At 41.1% G+C, this 21,430-nt stretch overlaps 1 protein-coding gene across 9 annotated transcripts in view; it reads right to left on the bottom strand.

Moving 5' to 3' along the window:
• Positions 1-448: 448 nt before the first annotated feature.
• LOC108927827 (nuclear factor 1 B-type-like) overlaps positions 449-21,430 on the bottom strand; it is an 89,923-nt gene continuing 68,941 nt past the window's right edge. For 6 of the 9 annotated variants that reach the window (XM_018741389.2, XM_029258869.1, XM_018741388.2 and 3 more), the window contains 4 exons: positions 19,082-19,244; positions 17,603-17,685; positions 10,211-10,299; positions 449-3,853 (listed from right to left, as the gene is read on the bottom strand). In XM_018741389.2, coding sequence (XP_018596905.2) covers positions 3,724-3,853; positions 10,211-10,299; positions 17,603-17,685; positions 19,082-19,244 — 465 coding nt within the window. In that variant the 3' untranslated portion in view covers positions 449-3,723. The remainder of the gene's footprint in view (positions 3,854-10,210; positions 10,300-17,602; positions 17,686-19,081; positions 19,245-21,430) is intronic. The other 3 variants (XM_018741391.2, XM_018741390.2, XM_018741392.2) reach the window with 2 other exon arrangements.

The following is a 21,430-nucleotide window of genomic DNA, read 5'->3' as shown; positions in this document are numbered from 1 at the left end:
CGGTTACATTGGAAATATGGTGCTCATATTGTGGTTGTGACCTAAATTAAGTAATCTCGGTCAAAAGAGATACTATTGAACCTCTTGTAATGCGAACCTCACATTAAATACATTTTAGCCTAAATTACAAAACTTTCTATGGCCATACTAAAAAAAATGACAGTGTTATTTCCAACATTTATGAAATGTTTCCAAAAAACCAAGCAAATTATACTCAGTACAACAACAAAAAACCTTCATAAAATAAATTTTTACCATTTATAATCCTGTAAAGGAAAACTCCTGTGCTTTTAAAGCACGGGGATCAGAACTGGACAGCTTTTTTTGTAGTAATAAAGTAAGGAAAACATAAAACATTACATACTTTTTAAATGGAAATAGCAAATATTCCATATCATGTTTTAAAAGTTTAACTTTACAAAAACAGGGGTTTAAAAAAATAATTAAAAAACTATACAGTGTACAAACTGCTGTCTACAAGGCAGGCATTTCAAAACAAAGACCCTCAGTTTTCCATCATTCCACAGCTTCAAAGTCACATGAACACATTTTCACTGGAGAGGATGAGGTCAAATAACAACCCCAAGGGTACTATTGTAGTGCTACCATCAGCAAGATTTCTGCCTGTTTGTACTTGTCTCTCCTTCACTGCACTGATTTCCCTACAAACAAGCTTGAAAACATTCTTTTCACACTAGGGGAAAATGCACTTTAGAGGCATCGCTGGAGACTGAAGGGCTGCAAAGCACTTGTGTTTCTCGTATTAACAAAGGGAAAACAGTGCACATAAAACAGGGCGTCTTTTTTCGGTCAGAATGAGGTTGTCACTGAAAGAGGAGAGGCGAGGCTTGACTTGAGATTCCTATTTTAGATCCCCTCCACACATGCAAACATGACTGACCTGTTGCAGCAGGTGGGAGAGCTCACTTGCAGGTCTCCCAGATACCCACGGCACTGGAGACTAGTGCAAATAGTGTCAAGGATAAGGGAAGTGACAGCTAACTTACATTAGGTAGTTCGGTGGACTTTTTTAAAGGGAACATTGACCAAACTTTGAAAAAGGATAATTAAAGTCTGTAATGCCCGTGTGTGTGTCTGTGTGTGTTTTTTTTTTTTTTTTTTTTAAATTGAGGAGGATTGCTGGCTATGAATCTTTTTTAAAACTCTGACCTGTTATGCTCAGGAGTGGAACTTCTAGGCCTCAAGGCAGCGTGCTGGGGTCCTTAATACAATAACTGACATACAAATCTGTACACTTGCCAAATTGCCTTTTTTGCTGTCCTGGAATTTATATTTAAAATCTATCTGTGCAATATTAGGGTAAGTGTATAGTGTTGTCAAGTTTACCTATTAGACCATTTGGATCAATGTGATTGTAGTGCACTTTAAGAAAGTCACTTGGTTTATTAAGGCATACATTTACAAAGGTAGTTTGCATAAAACTTAGAACACTAGCTGATATTTAAAACTTACTGAATAACAGCAGTGAAATGAATATGAAGAGATAACTGAATACACCTTAGAGTGACGATGAGTACGAACATCCAATTACACAGATATAGCGACTGCTGAGAACACACCAAGTTGTCTGTCTCAGAACAGTCCATATCATCAATCTGCTGTTTCGTGCATTTTACTGCAACTCTTGCTTTACATAATTGCAAAGTGTATGATTGTCATACTCAAGTCGTGCCCCTCCTTCTTCCAGAAACCTCGCAAGCACCCTGGTGAGAAGCTGAAAGGGGACCGAGTTCATCACAGTAGACAGATCAGTGACTTTGCAGCTATTTCAGACCCCAGGGTTCCCTCTTCACAGACGTGCTGTTCAAATTGGAAAGAGTTCCCCTCCCCCCAGAATTTAACGAAAAAAACATAAAATGACATACTTCTCCATCTGTCAGTACACTAAAAAGACCTAGTCATACACTGCATAGAAAGCAGTCCCCACTTTGGTCAATTAAAAAAAAAGGACAACAACCACCATAACAGCAACAACAACAGTAACAACAACAACAACAACAACAACAACAACAACACCAACATCAACCAATTAAATGTGTACAATGTTGTCTATTTCCATACTAGCTTATAATAATCCATAAATCTAAATGCACTACCTATATAGGCAAAACTCGGTATTGCATAAGTCTTAGAAATTTGAAACCTCCTGCCCCCCCAAAATAAAAACTGGAACATGGATAAAAGGTTATAAGAAAAAAAACCACCAAAGGAAAAACAAATACTGAAAATAATGCTGGTTGATTATAGACTTTAAAATGGCAACTATACACAGCCATGATATGCATTATAAATGTGAGATAAAGTATTAAATGTTGTTAAAAATCAACAATGTCACAAATTCATCCAAAGTACAAAATATGTTTTTTTTTTTTTCTTAAAAATGTTAATTCTTAAAATGGTAATAAATGCAGCAAAAAAACTGTAGTGATGCTTTTTTCTATATTCAAAGGCAAGGCACGTAATGTGGGCTATATATCTTCGTGCAAATTAAGATTATTGAAGAGACTGTATCTGGATTGGAAAGACAAAGGCAATATCTGCCATGCAAACTGTAGTGTTACTGCTGGTTTTCTCCAAACACAGGGACCTGTAGAGTTTCTCAAAAAGCACCATGCAACTCCTCTGCACTCTATTAATCTGTGTTGAGTGCACATTTTCAGAATTTCTTTTTTGAGCTTCATCATCTAGCATTCCAATTTTTTCAAAAATTGTACTGTAAACAATAGCTTTATAAGCTGACAGCCAAATGATTACACTTTCATATTGTGGACAGGGCATTGTAGGCTATTTATACACAATTTGTGTGGTTTCCTCATAATAAATATATCCATTCTCCCCTTAGAATATAAGTGCTTTTTCGTTCATGTTCAGCTCTACCCAGATATGAGTGCTTTAGTAGACGAAGCAACCATTTGCTTTCACTACCCAGTTTTTCCCCTTTAAAATTTATGATGTAACCTTAATTAGTTTGAAAGTTTTTTGCTGTTTTCAAGAAAACTTTCCATCACCCTCGTTTAGAGTCTCAGGGCTAGCAGACTTCAATAGCTTCCCTTCAATTACAACTTCAATTGCACATCAGCGAATCTTTCTTAAAAAAATTTGTTTGCTTTGCGCCAAAAGGTGTCCAGCCGTAGGGTTTTTTTATGTAATCTTTTTTAGTTTGTTGAGTTTATATGCCAAACTTTACCTTAAACTAAACCCCAATGCTAGATCTATATGACATCTTTAAGATTACACAAATTCGAGTGAGTTGTGGTGAATGATCAGAAGAATCAAAAGCCTCATTTTCTTGTTATGGAAAAGGAATGGAAGGTTTTACCTGTGAGCCTCTTTAAATCAGAGCCGATTTCACTTGAGAAAAAGTCTGCAGTTTGACATTCGCAAGATAGTCTTTGCACAGTCAAATTATTTAAACCTGCTTGTAAAACTAGAGCTCCCAAAAATAATACCAAAAATACAAACATAAACTAGCATATCATGCACATATTAAGGCATCTAAAGTCTGATACATCACAGTTTTTCACTGGGGGGATTTTTTTTTTTTTACATGAAGCCTGCTAGGCTTTAGCAGTAATATATCATGAGAGTGCTTGAACCCACCCTGTAGCGTTGCTAGCCAGCATCCTCCGAGAGGACAATGGGGATTGTTCAGTGTTGCATGCTGGTCTGTCCTCCGCTTGGGGCTTCCTTCCGGGCTGATCCTCAGTTGCTGGTTTCCGCTTGAAGGAAGGGTTCACCAATGATGTTTATGCTGTAGTTCTGGACATTTGTTGGCAGGATCGGTGTCCCGTTCGACACTTGGAATGGAACTAAGCTCGCCCAGGTACCAGGACTGCAAAAGACAACAAAGAAGGAACTGAGAAAAAGTGAGAGAAAGAAAGGCCAACGAGGGGGAATGACATTAAAAGTGAACTTCAACACCAGAACATTAAAGTAAAGTCAATCAAGGTGCTTATGAGAAACACCACTTCCTGTTCCTGTGTCTGCATCAGTATGAGCAATATTCATAAATGCTCATTAATGCATTGCACAAGCATGGTCTTCCTGTAACAGCACTGCACAATAGCTAAAGGCAGAATGAAAACAACTTGCCTCGTTTGTAAATGTGGAATTGCCAAGTGTCGAAAACGTACAACGTTCTGAATCACAGGCCTTGGAATTCCAGTGAGGGGTATGCTTTTCTTGTGTTTAACCACCAGCACACACCTAAACCAGATGGCTTTGCTCCCCTTTAAGATCTACGACATATGCTCGCCAGTGGGTCACCTATCGCTCTCTTTAACTAACAGTATGACCGGCCACATGCTGCATGCACTGTCTCTTTCAGTAACAACACCGTTTCATTTCACCATCATTTGTTGTATGTCTAATTATTACATTATAAAGTTTCTGTCTTACACTTTAACATCAATTAAAGCCATCGGTGCCCGTAAACAGACACTGGAACTGAAGCAAGAACTTTTCAGGATGACCCAGAAGCACACAGGTGAGACAGAATTTTAACACAGTAATGGGAGGAACAATCTGACGTTGGCCAGGAAAGAGGATGGAGAGGTCTTGTGCAGGACTGATGTACTCCCAACCAGACACACCAATAACAACATAGTGGTTTTAACACAAACTACTGCATGTGAAATTTCACCATATAATTAAGAACCAACCAACCAATTTCAATAACCACTTGACCCAAGGGGGGTCGCAGCAAGCCGGAGCCTATCCTGGAGACACTGGGCGCATGGCTGAAGGGGTGGCACACCCTGGATGGGACACCAGTCCATCGCAGGGCCACAGCTACACAACAGTCACACAACTGGGCAAAGGTACTGGAGCAATTGCAGGACAAGCACCTTGCTCAAGGGCACTACAGCCGGAGGCGAGAATCGAACCGGCAGCCTCCAGAGCCAAAGTCAGCCGCTCCAACTACGGCGTCATTAACTAAGAACAACGAACAAAAATACTGTAAAGTATGCAGACCTCAAACAAAGGGTATCTTCTTACGGAACTGTATTTTGTGATACTATATGGGATGTTTGCACACTCCCACACAACCCATTGTCACTGAAACTACCATAAACACATTTGGTTCTGGTAGAAATATAACACCACCAATGCTCATAGTGGAAATACACAAAGTACACAGAAATATTTCCTGCAATGAAGCTACATAACTTAAAGCCACAAGTAAAGCAGCTGTGCCAATAAGCTAGGAAAAAACTGTTAATTTGAAAATGCCTTTGCTGTAAAGCATAAGCAATTATCAAAAATCTTCTCTCAGGCAACAGAGGCAGTTGCTAAACAAACAGAGATTGTTGTCCTGAATAGGGCCACTGTGCACTTAAAGCTATATGGCAAAGACTTGTCTATAAGGCTATAGAGAAAACAACTTAGAACAGTGCCTTTGCCAGAACGGTTCAACTGTGATTTAATTAGTGCTTGGATTAATAAGAGCCTAATTAAGTAAAAGAGTATGCATGGAAAAAAACAGCACTCTGAAGCTTTAAAGTTCTGCATTTTCACCAGTAATCTGTGTTTACATGAGAATCTTTCAGTCATGTCTAAACCCCAGCTATTTGCATCTGTCTCCCAAGATTCCCCCCTTATTCTGCAGTTGGGGAGACTGAGAGGCAGACAAAGGTCCCCATGCATGGGATGACATGATGTCCCTCTTTGTAAAGGATAGCACACACACTGCAGAGAGCGGCCCAGTACGGTCTTAACGCTGTATTTGTGCATAGAATCCCTTAGTACCTGATCAAGACAATCCCCCTTTCTGTTTGCATGGTACAGGGCTGCTCGCAGAGTTCTGTCAACAGGGTTCAGAAGAGACAGTCAAGCCTTTGTTTCTCAACAAGATGTCTGTCTGAAGGCAGCAAAGACAAGGGCTGAGAAACTAAACCTTTCTTTATGACTCTTTCTTTATTTCTCCTTGCAGGTGCAGAATCACAGAAAAACTGGCTTCGGGGTGCTTATATACTTTTTGGTGGAGAATGTTAAACGTTGTAGAAAACCTGTCAGGACTCAGCATGGCAATTCATACTGTTAAGTGCTATAAACACAAACTTTTAAAGGAATGGGAGGATCCCCTTAAGTGTAAAGACAGCTCTAAAACTTCCTTCCAGATGTTTCATGCAAATGTTGATATTTGTAAACATGCAATGTAAAAAGAATCTTCCAGCAAAACAAAAACTCAGTTATGGAATCCTTGCCGTTGCATTCTCCCATCATAACCTACATATACAGCAGTCTCAATGTAATATTAAGGACCTTCTCCCAACCACCTCAGGAGCAGTTTATTCGGAATTCCTAAGTCCACGTTCCTTGGTGATTGCCTGATTACACCCAAACAAGGAAAGAGACGTGGAATGGGAGGAGTTGCTTACTGCAGTCCCATGAGTGTTAAATGCCAAGGATTAAGCCAAAAAAGTTCTTGGTCAGGAATTAATTCCCAGTGCCCTTCCCCTTAAATTCTTTTCACTATTGGAACCTTCTACGTCTCCCTCTCCCCATCTCTCTTCCCATCTCTTGCTCTCTCTCGCTCACACTTTGGAAAACCAGAAATCATGTGGCAGGAAATGAGAGATTAGGTTTCCCCATACCTATCTGAAGAACCAAGCAAAGGCAATCCACCAGTGCAACTGAGAACTTTCCCTCCTCCAGTGGGAATGTGCACACACTTTGGGAGGCAGCAAGGCCAAAAACTGCGGAGAAAGCTGGGCTGGATGGCACCATATTTCCCTCCACAGCACCTCCCCCAACACCCAGACACTACTTAAAAAGATTCATTTAAAAAATGCGCCAGTCGATGCTGTCTGGGATTTGGACGTTACCCACTGTAGGCATCCATTGTCTACCCTGTTTCTAAGTCCTTAAAGTTCAAGTTCAGTCTGGCATTACCTCATGTCTGGTTTCCCTGGGATACCAGACAGCTTGAGACCTGGCTGCTACTACAGAGAAAACAAACTTTTCCTCATGCTTCAGCTCCCTTATCAATTCAGACCTAAAGCTGGACCCCCATGCCACTCCCCCAGCCCCCCATCCATCTCATGAGAGGCTTTCTAACCCTTCCATTCTGCCTATACCTCTGAGATCCACTCGCCTAAATCTACAGCCCTGATGCTAGCAAGCCTCCAGCACATGGCACGTTTAATTTAGGGATTAAGTTTGAAATTAGATTATCTAATGGAATCTTAATGGATTGCTGACCCATTTCCTGAAGAATGGCAGAGTACAAGTCTTAGTGCATTTAAGTCCCCATATAGCTGATGCCAAACAGGACAGCTGATGTGATGCACAAAAGAAAAAGCTTTGATTTGGGCGTATAAATTTTCAAGAAAAAGAATCAAAATGTAAAACTGTTCAGAACTTGTAAACACTAGATATGCCTAAGAATGCTAGAAGTCCCAGCCTATACCTTAATTGCATTAACTGTTCTCTTTTTTTAAAGAAACAACCACAAAAGAAAGCATTAGCTTCTATAAAGGACCACAATGCTGGGCTTTCAGCCATTTCAATAAAGCACCACACCGTTGCAAATCTTAAAACCTGCTTCCACGTCTGTAAATAAACTGCTCCCAACACTGCCACTCCCTTAGCATTACTATTTTGTTAAATTCAGCCACAGTCTTTTAGTTCACCCATGAAAAGATGATATTTTTAAGACATCACTGGATGTTTCAGACAATCAAACCTCAAGACAACAAGATAGGGTACGGTTTCATATTTCTCAGACTGGTACTACAGGAGTAAGGTGAAATAATTAAATGTCGCAGACTGAAAATCGCCTTAAGTTTGGTATGGCATATACCTTTAAAATTTGGGTAAATCAAAGTAACTCTTGGTTAAATCACGTTAACCAGTATGAGGCCCGCTCTTCCCTCCAATGTGTCTGTGGCTAGGAGCACATTCCTCCCTGCACCATCTCTCACAGGTGCAAATAAGGCCTGTGGTGTGCAGGACTAGGTCCCAAAGAGAGAGGCGACAGATGAAGCCAGCAACCGTCGAAGAAGAACACTTTTCTCAGGCAGTTCTTCCAGCCTGGACAGGCAAGCTCCGTCACTGAGTGTCAAAACAAGAGCGCAGGCAGGAAAAGGCGGGGAAGCCTGGTAGCCTTTAACACACGTGCTTGTTGTGTCAACCGCTTTTCAACATGGCCAGCAGAACACCTGTGACTTTAAAGGCTGGTCGTTGACTCAGAAACACCAGAGCTCACAAGAGCCACTTTCATAAGGTATGAGAACCAAGTAACTTGCATTTGGGCTTTACCCAAAAAGAAGTGACCGTAAACAACAGCATCCATTCAAGACTTAAGGCTATTCTAAAGCCATTCTTACAAAACAGTAAAAGTTCAAGTGTTAAAATTTGATCATTAGGAATAAAACGAGTTGCATCTGGGTGGTGTTTTTGACTTATTTTCCAAAATTTACCAGACTGAATTCAAATTTAGTCATGCAGCTAATTATGTTTCACTCTGTCATGGGATATGAACCACTGCCATTTCTGCTGTCCAATACAAACACTGTCATCTATAAAGCCCCAAAGAAATTACTCGCTGATTATAAATGAAAGACATAAATAAATTCAACAAACTGTTTGCCCTCTCAGAAAACAGAAAATTATAAAATACAAATAAATAGTGAAAAACCTTTCCGTTTTTTGTTGTTTCTAGCTGTTAGCTAAACATCATCTGAGCACAAGAAATGGAATTTTAATGAGGCACATGCCAGGCTAGTATATTTTTGTGTTTAATTGGCTGTTGAAACAGGCACCAGCGCTTACTCTTTCTCGAAGCCTTCTGTGTAACATCTGCTTTACCCCTTGTCCTGCACCAAACAAAATTTAGATCCCCTCTTTTCCCATCCCATCTAAAAGTAGAGTCTTCAGGTGACCTTTAGAATTATGCTCCCTCTATTTCTGTGAAAGTCTTAACAGATGTCTGCAGTTGGTCCCCAAACAGTGTCTATTTTTACCCTACTTAAAGCTTTCTTTTTAATGGAAAGTAATTTTCATTATTATAAAATACAATACTTCCTTCCTTAAGCGATGGCAATAATGAACAGATTATTAACAGCCTTGTGGTAGGTATAAGGAAAAGCAAAAAAACATACATAAGGGAAAACATGGCTGAGACCAGAGCAGTATGCTATTAGCGTGGGCCTCGTACCAGTGTACGGCTCACTGACCAGAGAAGGGCCTCAAACAGATGTTTAATGTATGCTTTGCTTCCAGTGACACAAGTATGTTTGCCCAAACCCTACTAGGCCTTCCTTGCCGTTTACATTAAACCAAAGTTAAACATAACAATTCTCCAGGCAGGAGGACGGGGACGTGAGAGCAGGTCCATCGGGTTAACCATTAGGGAGCCGGTGTGCTTTTCCAGCACTGTCAACTAGATGTCTTATTTTCCCAGGGACTAAAGGGGAGTAAATCAGCGAGTCCACCTGCCAGGAGAGGACTGGCTGTCGTAGCAGCTTACCTGAGCACAGGCAGCCTGTTCACATACAGCACTGCATGACAGGAACAACTGAAGGCAAAAATAATTCCAGCGCTTTCCCATTCAGTGCCTTCAAACAGCAAAGCACCATAAGAGAAAATGATTAAATAAAAGGCATATCGTAGTGCATGGTGCTCTTCAGATATCGCCATGTACACAGAACGGAGTTGTTAAAGCGCTGTCGTGCCTGATAGCCTGAACGGCTTGACCGTCCTTCGATCCAGTGACAGGGAACGGCTCAGCTAAGGAAAAACACCGAGGGCAGATGAGTTATAGCTGCTTTTACATGCAACAACAACACAGAACGAAAAAGCAAAAAAAATGGGGGCGTGTGTTGTGTTGTACAAGTGAGTGCAGGTATGTGAGCAGTGTTATGCAGGTGTGTCTGAGTGTGGCTGAACATTGACATAAAGGGCTCCTCAGTGTCACTGTGGCACTCACACATGACACCCCGTGCTCCAGTGACTAATGACTAGGCTCTCCATTATGGTTTGCCCCTCACACAAGCGTCCTGAATGGCTACTCTGCAAAACAAAAAGAGTTAACGCACGCGGTGAAGACACAGCACACAAGTCTTTCCCTGCCATGTGACTCTACACATGTGGCGAGCACAGCGTTAGCACAGCCGTTCCCATAAGCAGACACAGGGTGCAATATGGCGAGATGCAGGAGACATTTTTGAAATAATAAAAACGTTACCTTTGCCAAGCAATTCCCAAAGTATCCTCACTGGCACTGGGGTAATAATGCCTGCCGTTTTGATTCATGGTCCAGTCACAAATCCTCAGCTGTCAATCGAAACCTAGCAGTCAGATACCAGCCCAGCAAAACTGCACTTACATCTCATCAACATTATGCATGCAACATGTACTGTAGATTTTTAATAGAAGCCAGTGCTAATTGTTTTACAGCACTTTCATCCATTAACATTATACTTAGACACTTAAGAAATCCAAGCAAAGAAACACTGTATGTGGCATGCAATAACATTAGTACTGTATTTATTAAATAACCTGGAAACAAAAGACATGTTAGTGCACAAAAAAGTCAAATTAAAGGCAGATCATTCTAGATTCTGCAGGACTTCCCGCACTCTCGTGTTATTTTCAAACCCCATGCATTTTAAATGTTTACACATGCAACAATCTCACATTCAGTTACTGGTGACAGGCTTGTGTTTTGTGGACTAAGGGATGAAAAGACAGACCAGGGACAGCGTCACGCTGTGAGAAGGCTGAGCGCTAGCTAACTGTGCATTTTCCAGCCTCGGAGAAATTAGAAGGGCTCAGAGACAGTCTTTGCTCACAAATGCGTCCTCTGTTTGCTGAACAGTTACGCTTCTTTGCAAGAGCTCTCCTGTTTATGCTCTACTGAGAAAAACCTCCAGCTGTGTGACACCCGGTCCGACCTGAGCCGATGGCAAGCCTTCCCAGGACGCACACACACCATCCTTCTGCTTTAACAGGCAATATCATATTCCTGCAGTTTATTTATGTTAGTCCGAAGGCATATTTTCCTCCGTACTGCAGATTTATAGATTCTATTTTTAGATAAATTATTTAAACACAGATGAAACAATTAAAAGGATTTTTTTAAAGTGGAACTCAAACTAACACTACTCAGTCGAACAGCAAGCTGGATGTTTTAAGGTCCACATGAGTGTCATAAAGTCTGAAAACAGCACTAATGTTTGTTGTGGCATTTGTATGACCTTTTGGAAGCCTAGGTGTTGAATTTTACACGTCGGTTTCACACTTTTCTCAGGCTTTACAAAGACTTGGAACATAAAGCAAGGCTTAAAAATGTGAACTGAGGCCATCCACAGAACCCTTTGACTTTGCGCAAATAATTTAAAACGAAGATCCCTCTTCTCAAAACTCCAGAGCACAACAGGAGACCCTGAAAAGGCCCCTGTGAAGCACTGCAAAAACCCTATACCTCCTCAGGGAAGCTGAACTATTTATAAACAGGGTCCAGCTCTCCATCATTGTGAACTATTTACACTTTGTCTCCCTGGGCTACTCTGAAATCCAGTAAACTCAGTGTGCTGAAAAGGATGCTGGGATGTAAGTGTCACATGTTCCTGCTGTTGAAGCTATGTATAAAAATGAGGCTCCCAGTGGAAACGCTGCACACTTGCACAAGCAGATCACAAGATGCTGGGAACCAAGCGAGCAGCACTGCATAGTGAGAATGTGTGCAACACTGCATACTTATCAAAATACTCCAAGTATACATTCACATTCTAACTGACTGCTACTAACTCACTTTGGGACATTTTTCATATGCGAAGGAGCCTTTAAACTCAATTTATGCAGAAATTAAATCCTTCTGACCGGATTCAAACAGTCATTCCCAGCCAAGAATATGAGACTTAAATTCTGGGTATACAGACAGAATGTGTATTTCCACATCTATTTCCTTTCTAAAATGCTGGAAGCACAAAAGAATCCCACAGTGAATAACTAACCAGAAGGGAGAGAAAGAAACAAAAAAGCAATTTCCCTTCCAAGCAATCTCAATTCAGAACATGCCTCTTTTGCTACACTTACGCACTACATGTGTATTACTATGTGCCCTTCAAACACCCAACCCAGATCATAATCTGTAGCTACTTCATGAAATTCTTACCACAAAGAAACTGCCATACATGTTTTTTTAATAAATATTACATTATCGGGGCGCGATGGCGCAGTGGGTTGGACCGGGTCCTGCTCTCTGGTGGGTCTGGGGTTCAAGTCCCGCTTGGAGTGCCTTGTGGCGGACTGGCATCCTGTCCTGGGTGTGTCCCCTCCCCCTCCGGCCTTACGCCCTGAGTTGCCGGGTAGGCTCCGGTTCCCCGCGACCCCGTATGGGATAAGCGGTTCAGAAAATGTGTGTGTGTGTGTGTGTGTGTGTGTGTATGTGTATTACATTATCTATTGCATACAACCCTTCCTGCATGTTGTTTTCGGCAAAGGCATCTGTTAAATGAATTAATGAAAATGTAAATCTCAATGTAAATAGTTTATAAAAGGATTGTGCTATGAAGTGAATTCACGTTGATTTTACAATATGATTAACACAGAATTCACTATCACATGACACTTATCTTAAGGCAGGGTCACAGCGGTGTTGAGCCTATCCCAGAAGCACCGGGTATTTGGCTAGGTACGGTACACCCTGGACAGGTTGCTAGTTCATCACAGAGCAGCCACAGACAGAAATTCACAGACATGCATGTACTCTAGGCAATTTAAAGTCACCAATTCACCTGAAACATATCTTTGGACTGTGGGAGGAAAAGGGAGCACCTGGAGGAAAATCACGCAAACACAGGGTGAACATAACTCCACACAGACTGAGCAGAGATCGAATCAATAGGAAATCAAACTCACACAGCCCAGTCACTGTGGCACCCAAACCACACTACTTGTCTTATTTAGATGTTTTAAGAATACCCATTTAAATTCAAGCAGCTTGAATGTCTAGAAACCACAGGCTGAGGATTACACAAAACCAAAAATTAATTTACCCAAAGAGTCTAAAAACGTCCAAGCAAGGCTACTGCATTAATCGAAAAATGCACAATCCTGCTTTCAGGTACCCGGTCTCCTACTGGCACACAAGTGACCTGTTGTGCATGTAGGCCTTTCCCGATATGAACTAACTTCCAATCCTGCATTGCCCCGATTTTAATTTAAAGAAATTAACAACCTAATTCCATAAAATGGGTTTCCAATGCTGACGTTTATTATATTTATTTATCACTAACAGCATAAAATCAAGTAAAACTTGGAGTGTGAACACAGAAGTTTGAATCCTATACATATATGTCTCTTTTCCAACAGCAGTGAGTTCCCAGTCCTTATGGTGTGCAATTGTATGCTGGTGGGTGAGGAAAGGGGTTAAAGAAGGCAGCTCAAGATGATATGCCTGGCCACTAAAATGGTCCCTTGGCGTCATGGGGCATCACACTTCACCCCCGGATATCCATTAACATGCTGCCTAAACACAACGTCTTTCCTTGGCCCTCCAGCCTGACCGTTGTTTTAGCATGTTATAGGCCTCAGGATCATGGGAACATGGAAAAAAAAAAAAAAGAAGTATTAAGATAAACTCTCTTTCTTAGTAAAAACTAAAATGAATTGAGCTATAAAGCATACTAAGCTCTGCTGTGTTCATTACAAAGTCATGTTCAATATTTCATTATTGCAGGGACTAGTGAAAGGGTTTACACAGGTCATACAGTCATAAGAATATGAAGTAAGAGGGTAGAAATGCCTGAATGGGATCCAAGCAAAACACTTGCTTCCATGTGTGCTTTAAATCAATCCTTTAATCTAGCAAAGGGAAGGAATAAATAAACTTGTACATAATCCCAGCCTGCAGCTCCACATCACGCTGTTAAATGAACCCCTTTCCTGAACGGTGTTTCATGGCTGCAGATACTCAGGTGGGAAGGATCTACCAGAAGGCAGCTCTCAAGAATGTCCGTTACTTCTTGTGAACCGAAGCGATAAGACTTTGCCAAATATTCAGGAAAACCAATGACAGGCCTCACTGGGTTCTGATCTACACCCACCCAAGTGCCATCAGGATCCAACCATATGTACTCTGCCAGGTGGTGAATATGGTACCATGGATGGGTGGTCTTCTGGAGTGGAATAGCCAGAGGCTAGCAGAATACAACACAAAAAGCTAAAACTGGCTAGGCTTTCAAGTCAGATCCAAGGCCTCATGAGCTTCAGCAGATGGCCTCTATGATGGAAAAGCCACCTCTGGGCTGTGGATGTGCCTGTAGATAGCTGATCTTCACTATAAAGCAAGAAAAACAAGGTCAGCTACTGAGTTTCACTGGAAATCTGTTATGAGGTTGCAGGAAAATTGACCCAATAACTCATTCCATTTGAGTGGATAGGTACTTATGCCAACACAAAAAGCAGAATACACACACACACACACACACACACACACACACACACACACACACACACACACAATTTTCGGAACCACTTGTCCCATACGGGGTCGCGGGGAACCGGAGCCTACCCGGTAACACAGGGCGTAAGGCCGGAGGGGGAGGGGACACACCCAGGACGGGACGCCAGTCCATCGCAAGGCACCCCACGCGGGACTCGAACCCCAGACCCACTGGAGAGCAGGACTGTGGTCCAACCCACTGCGCCACCGCACCCCCTCAAAGCAGAATAAAAAGCACGAATTCAAAAAAAAGACAAATAATCTATTTCATTTGGCCACTTTGTGCCTGCTTTTTTTTTTTTTAAAAATTACATTTTTCAAATATTTTAATATTCATATTATTTTCCACTTTTATTTCCAATATCAGAAGGGATTTAATGGAAAAGAGCTATGATGTAACATTGTTAAACAAGTCTAGACAACATAAACGTGACTTTTTTCCCTAATTACTTATTTCTGCTGCACAGTTGCTCTAACCATAATAATACAGGGAACTTGTGCTCCATTTGAAATGCAAAGCTTCAATGTAATTTATGCACTACGTGAGTCCAGTCCTCACAGGAAAAACACAAGGCTGTCTGCGCAAAGTTGCTGAGATGTCTATAGTCTGCCAGGCCTGGTGCAGCAGACCTTCCCATATTAAAAAATAGCATTTGTCAGCAAAACTACATTCTCCTCCAACCTCAATGAGAATGTCGAGGAAAGGCTAAAGAGTCATTCTTTATAACTCCAAAAAATCCAGTTAAAAAATGGGCCATTTATCAATTTAGTGTTAACTGCCACTCCTCTGTGCAGTAAAGATTATCTGGAATTTGTGTCCTCCATGACCACAGGTTACATCACTGATGATGTGTGCAGGTGCACCAGAAAATATGCAATAGAAATGATTGTGATGAGCTGTCCAGTGACAACCAGGAAGCGACTGGTTGACAACCAAAAATAGTTTGGCGGCAGCTGGAAACACAGGAGACAGAAAGACTGCAAACGGGGCAGTGAGAACCAGCAGCCTGATCTGCACCTTCTGTGAGGAAGGCACCCAAGGCAAGCTACAAAGATTTCACATAGAACATTTCCCCATGGGAGCCAAAGAGGAGAAGAGAATGAGCAAATGACAGGCTTGGACCAAAGGTTTTTGAAATGTGGTTTTGTAGAAATGGCAACATGTGTGCAATGCTTGAGAGGCAAGATGTGCAAGATCCCACAAGGATTGAAGATCCATCAGGATAAGTTGAAATGCTTGCAGGTTGGGCATGTGTCACAGTACATAAGTAACACACCTGGTGAGTTGCAGGAGGGGTCAGGCCAGGAGGCACCTACAGCACATAGAATCTTCAAGTGACATGACCCTGAACCCAAGGCAGAGCAGTAGAAAGGTGTCAGGTAAAGGGGGCTTAAGGTAACAAGAGGAAAGTGTGATGCCAGTTTGAAGCAGATGTAGATAAGGTGCTGGAGGGAACCTCAAAGGGTGACATTCATAAAAAGCTTCAGACAATGACTACCATTGTCATTAGTAGCAGAAACGTTTGGCACAAAAGAGAAGGCAGTCAAGTCGGGGTTCGGCAGAATCAATCGAACATGGAAGAACCAGACTGTAAGGCAGGAACTGAAGGCATCAAGGCGTCAGTTCAGGGTAACAAGAGAAGAGCAAAGAGCAGCACTGGTTAAGTTAAGGTGCATTCAGAGAAGAGGGTTATGTCATTGCAGAGCGCAAATTGGCACAGAGGAAGGGGGAAAGATGGGGGATGGAAAGCGGGCAGCTTTCAGGAGATATAAACATATAAAAGTGTGAGATTAAGGTGTTTGTCTTCATGATAGTCAGTGTTACAATAACGTTGGTTGAAAAATCCACATTTTATCTGAGAAATGCCACTTTGAGTAGCATTATATTTTTAATAGCATGTAGAAGCTTTACTTACAACTCCAAATAGTTCAGTGTTCTGCATATTTTGTAAAGACTTCTTTCTCTCCTTACTCTTTTAACTGATAAGGTAATCAAAGGTAACCCATAATCAATCCTCTCAAATTTTTGCTGAATACTGGGAAGTTCCAATATCACTGACAAACTCAGTCCCTTTAGATAGCCGCTTGACCTGGTCATGGCTGTGGTAGTCCAGAGCTCAAAATGGAATCACCGGGCGCAAGGTTAAGGGGGCTTTTCCCTGGACAGGATGTCAGTCCATTACAGAGTTCCAACATCACATTGCAAAGATTATATATCTCTTACAATTCTAAGTTCTGATAAAGTACAGCCATTGTTCCACAAGGCATTAATTATGATTGAGCATTGTGTTGGTGCTTTGATTGACTTCATTGGAAGACACTGGTCTACAGCTGTTTTTTTTGGGTGAAAGCAGGGAGGTGGGCCTATTCTTGCCCTGACTCTTCACCAAAACAAAAAGAAACACAACCTGATCTACATCATCCGAACACCAGCAATCAGCCTCCAGCTTGCTTGCAGTTTTTTCAGTCCCTGGACCGCCCTTAGGATATGAAGTACAGGCACTGTCAAAACCCCCAGAAGATTTGTGGTGAACAGCATTCAAGAACTAGCACAGTTATGTCTAAAAATGTACAAGTGTACAATTGTGAATGTTTTATTCCTGAATGAGGAGTATGATGCTGGGTTATGGCCCTTTCTCAGACTTACTAAGAATCAACTGTAATTGCTGTCCCTAACCCAGAAGTTAAATAAATATAACTTCAGTGAAATGTAGTGGCAACAGTCATGGCGTTATCTCAAGTAATGTCTGTCGTCCTTTTTGAAGAAGTGACCTTTTACCCAGTAAAGTAATGCAATATTCATGTACACAAGTCTGAGAGACGCACTGTTTGGCCTTCTCCACAAAGGGTGCAAAGGTTTGCTATAAAAATTGATGATGACCTTCAGAGACAAACTGATGCAGATTGTTGCTTTAAAGAATGTTGTCACCATTTACCCCACACCCTCTCGCACAGGCTCATGTCCAAATATAGTATGACAGGGGCTTTGCTGAAATATGGCAGACAGATGCTCATTTTATTATTTCGTCCAAAAACTGAAAATTATGAAATGAATTGTAGAATGCTTGCTTCTTTGAGAAAGGCCCCATGGACAGAGAGGATTAAGACCCAAGTGTGGTCAGAACTCACCTGCTGCTGGTGCAGGAATGCAGGGTCCCTGGAGCTGAGTCCCACGAAGCGGTTTGCAGTGGGGGTCCCGGGGGCCGAGTAGGCTGGAAGGTCAATGGAGAGAGCACAAGGGTTCAGTGACAAAGCTCTCCTGCTCTAGCCAGATAGCACATTCCTCAAAGTCCCTGGATCAGGCAATTTAATGCACTTAAACACTTCTTCCTTTTAGGCAATCAGTAACTTAATGGGAATTAAATTAAATTACCTTTCTACTGAGAACCTTCTAGGTGAACTGAAACTCAGTGGACCATCTGAGTAATTCCATATAGTGTCTACTATGTTTTAGACATCTGCATGTTCATAAGGATGTTTGTGGTCTCTCTGTGTTCTCTGCTTACTTCGTGCCTGCCATGCTGTCATCTGGTTTTCTAAAAGTAACACTAATCAAACAGTAAACTGTAACACTAATCAAACAGCTTTTTTTAATTTAAATTAAGGCTGTGATTTAATAATGCAATTCTCAAAACTGACATTGCTGCTTGATCAGCATAATATGAAGCCAGTAATTAAACATATAATGCTCAGAACACATTTTTGAACTTTTTTCCACTGTGTTCTATTTTCACAGAATCATTCTGTCCTGCTTTTTAATCAAAAACTTAGAAATTTCCACCCTGGAACTTCCTTTCTTAAAAGTGTTCAATGCCAAATCTGTTGTAAAGGAACACAGATTATGTGCTTACTGACAACATGGAAATCAAAGGTGTTTTATTATGATTTTTGCCTTCCAGATAGTCTGCTCTACAGTTTCCTTGGCTTACAAATGTTGTACTTCTTTAATGCCATTCATTATGCCTACTTTGAGCAGTGCTACATTATATACTAACATATTTAGAAGATTCATTCAGAGCTGCAAAACAGTTTAGGGTTCCCCATATCTAAACAGTTCTTGTATCTCTTACTGTGTGCCTTGACAAGGTATAATCCACATTCAACAGTCTGCAAATCACTGTGTGAGTATATACATAAATATCTAATGAACTGTATATACGCTACATGCACGCACATCAAGGCTGTCTGAATTAATCAGGTCACTAAGACAAAACTATATCAAAATAATTCATATTCTAAATAAGTGGTACATCAATGTGTTAGTAATGACAGTCAGAACATATGTGCTGAATTTTTCAACGGTGGTAATCATGTATACAAATAAATCATCACAAATAAATGTGTTTATATTCAGGCTGTCAGAGATAACAAGTTTACACGTTGACTCAGGTGACATTAAACTAATATTAACTTACTGTTGAGTGCCTTGACATTAACAGTGCAAATATATTACGGCATATCATTTAATTGTTTGCTCTACAATAAAATATAATTCTGATAGCATCAGGACAGTTTGAGAGGGACAGATGGAGACAGAAACAGGGAGAGACTGTGAGAGAGGGGATCACGGGGAGAAACTATGCTTCCCATTGCGTGAGCAGTACTTACAGGTGCTGCTGGGTGATGCTGGCTCACCTTCTGTGGATGTGGCGATGGGTTTGCTGTCGGGCATTGAGAGGGCGATAGGTCGTACGCTGTGATGTGCAGAGGGGGCCAGTACAGGGGTGAAGTGCCCAGGGACCTTCCCCACCACCTGACTGCTGCTGTTGGGCTGCAGGGCACATGAGAAAGAGGGCACTCCATGAAGCAAGTACATCACCAAGCTCCAGGAAAAGTGAATATTTCTAAACTCATCAGTCCTTATCTGTTCAATGCATGTTCATCAAATCGATTCTACAACATAGAACAGAAAAATAATGTGGAGTAGATTCTGGCCAGCCATGCTAGTGGTGCTATTGCTTTAAAAACACACCCAGATTACCATTTATGTTCATCATTTTTCATTTCACTACATGGCCTCATACTGTCCAAGTGAATACGTCTCAAAACTAAAACACAAGAAACGAAAGAGTGTGGAAGAGTGTGTCTGACTACCAAAGACAACCAGCTGAGTTGGTGTACTTTGTGGCCCCCAAAGTTAAAATCTCAGACTTAATGAAAAAGCGCTGTGTCCATGGGGTTCTTTAATATGAGCAGAATTTGTAATTGGGGTGTAATATAATCTGAGTTAGAGCAAGCATAAAACATTTTGGCAGCTGTCCAAAAGGTTATGTACAGTTTGTTATCTGCCAAGTTTTTTTTTTCTTTTCTTAACAATCAGCCACATTAAAGGCACAAACTGGGTTTGCGATCTGCATCACTTATACTGTTTCACTGAGACATAAACTATTAGTAGGTCAACATTACACTGTTTCTCATATCATGGACTATCAGTACATCAACTGTCATTTGTCAACAGTACATTACCAAATACACTTTGTAAGTAACAGTTTTTACTGTTATTACTAACACTTTTCTTGTGTTTTAGTCGCAGTGGGCCATTCACTGTAAACATCCCTCATCTACTAGAAAAACCACCAGTGTTAACCCGAGTATTAAGAAATTATCTACAAAACAGTTTTGCAGTTTCAATAACAATGAGATCACTGCGCAGGAATAAAAATAAGTTGAGCCATACTTAGACTGTATTTATTTTATCACATACAAAAACAGATCCTCATAACCGGTTGCTGTCAAAAGCCTCTAGAATAACATTAGAGAGAGCATGTTATGTTTGGCGGTGGAGTCAATATTTGAAAGGTTGAATAATTGATAAATTCATACAGATGATAATTTGGTGTCAATCATGTTATATAAAATAAGCTTATAAGATGTTCAATTTAATTTTACTCTGTATACATCCTTTCATTGGATTATGTGAATGTTACAAAGGAGCTTTAGTAAATGAGTGTAAGAAGTATAACTACGTAACTCAACAGGTACGTGTGTAAAGGGGAGAAAATGAACTATGATTACATTAATTCCATAACATTTCTCATTTTAAAGAAGCACAGTAAGTACAAGAGGAGCACTCCTGCACACAGCTGCATACATTTATCCACTAGCAGGCTCTGATGTTTCAATGCTACGAATCTGAAACTGGAAGCTATTTTGCCCTCACTGAATGAATGGTGCAAATTAAGAAGAAAGCTTTTCACTGAATAATTTATCTGTTCCGATTAGCCTAGGAGCATGTAGGCTGTCTGAATGCCCCACCCACAATCCCCTGCAAGCACACTGACCTGAATGGCCAGGAACATTAACAGAGAGCAATTCAAAGCAAAGCCCATCTGTATGTCATCCCTGTGCCTTCCCTGCGCACTGAAGTTGCTGCTTCTGTACCCTTCCAAGGAAATCTTCCAAGTTTTACCCCTGAATTGGGCCACAGTTGTCCAGGAGTGTTGAATTTCTGCCTATTATTTCAACAAGTAAGGGACTGACCCTTGCCTTCCTAAAACTGAAACCTCTTCCTCCGAGTAAGAACAAAATGGCAAAGTCATTATTTATTCTCAGCACAACACAAAATAAAAGGTTGTTTTTATTTCCTAAATAATGATAAACAGTACCCCCGCTATACTCAGAACTAATGTGCTCATGGTTATTCCTCAGTTTGAGAATCACTTTGCTTGGGTGCCAACTTGGTGGTTTCCAGGACAGGACATAAGCCAACTCTGGACTACTGCGAATGAGACATAAAAACTTGAAGGATCTCTACCCAGATTGGGTGTCAGGTGGTGTGAAAGGCAGGCAAGGACCCTGGAAATCCCTACCGAAGGTATGCCAGCCATCAGACTGCCTTCCGTATGAGATGACATTCAATCAGCAGAAATTTTCTCAAGATTAACTGGATAGAAAATCCAAGGGAGTATAAGAACAGATGCTTTGCAAATTATATAAACTGTATGAGTTGTATCTTCA

This window comes from Scleropages formosus, chromosome 16 (genome assembly GCF_900964775.1).
Source record: "Scleropages formosus chromosome 16, fSclFor1.1, whole genome shotgun sequence".
Taxonomy (NCBI): Eukaryota; Metazoa; Chordata; class Actinopteri; order Osteoglossiformes; family Osteoglossidae; genus Scleropages; species Scleropages formosus.
Note: the sequence above shows the minus strand (reverse complement) of the source record. Positions and strands in the feature narration are given on the sequence as shown.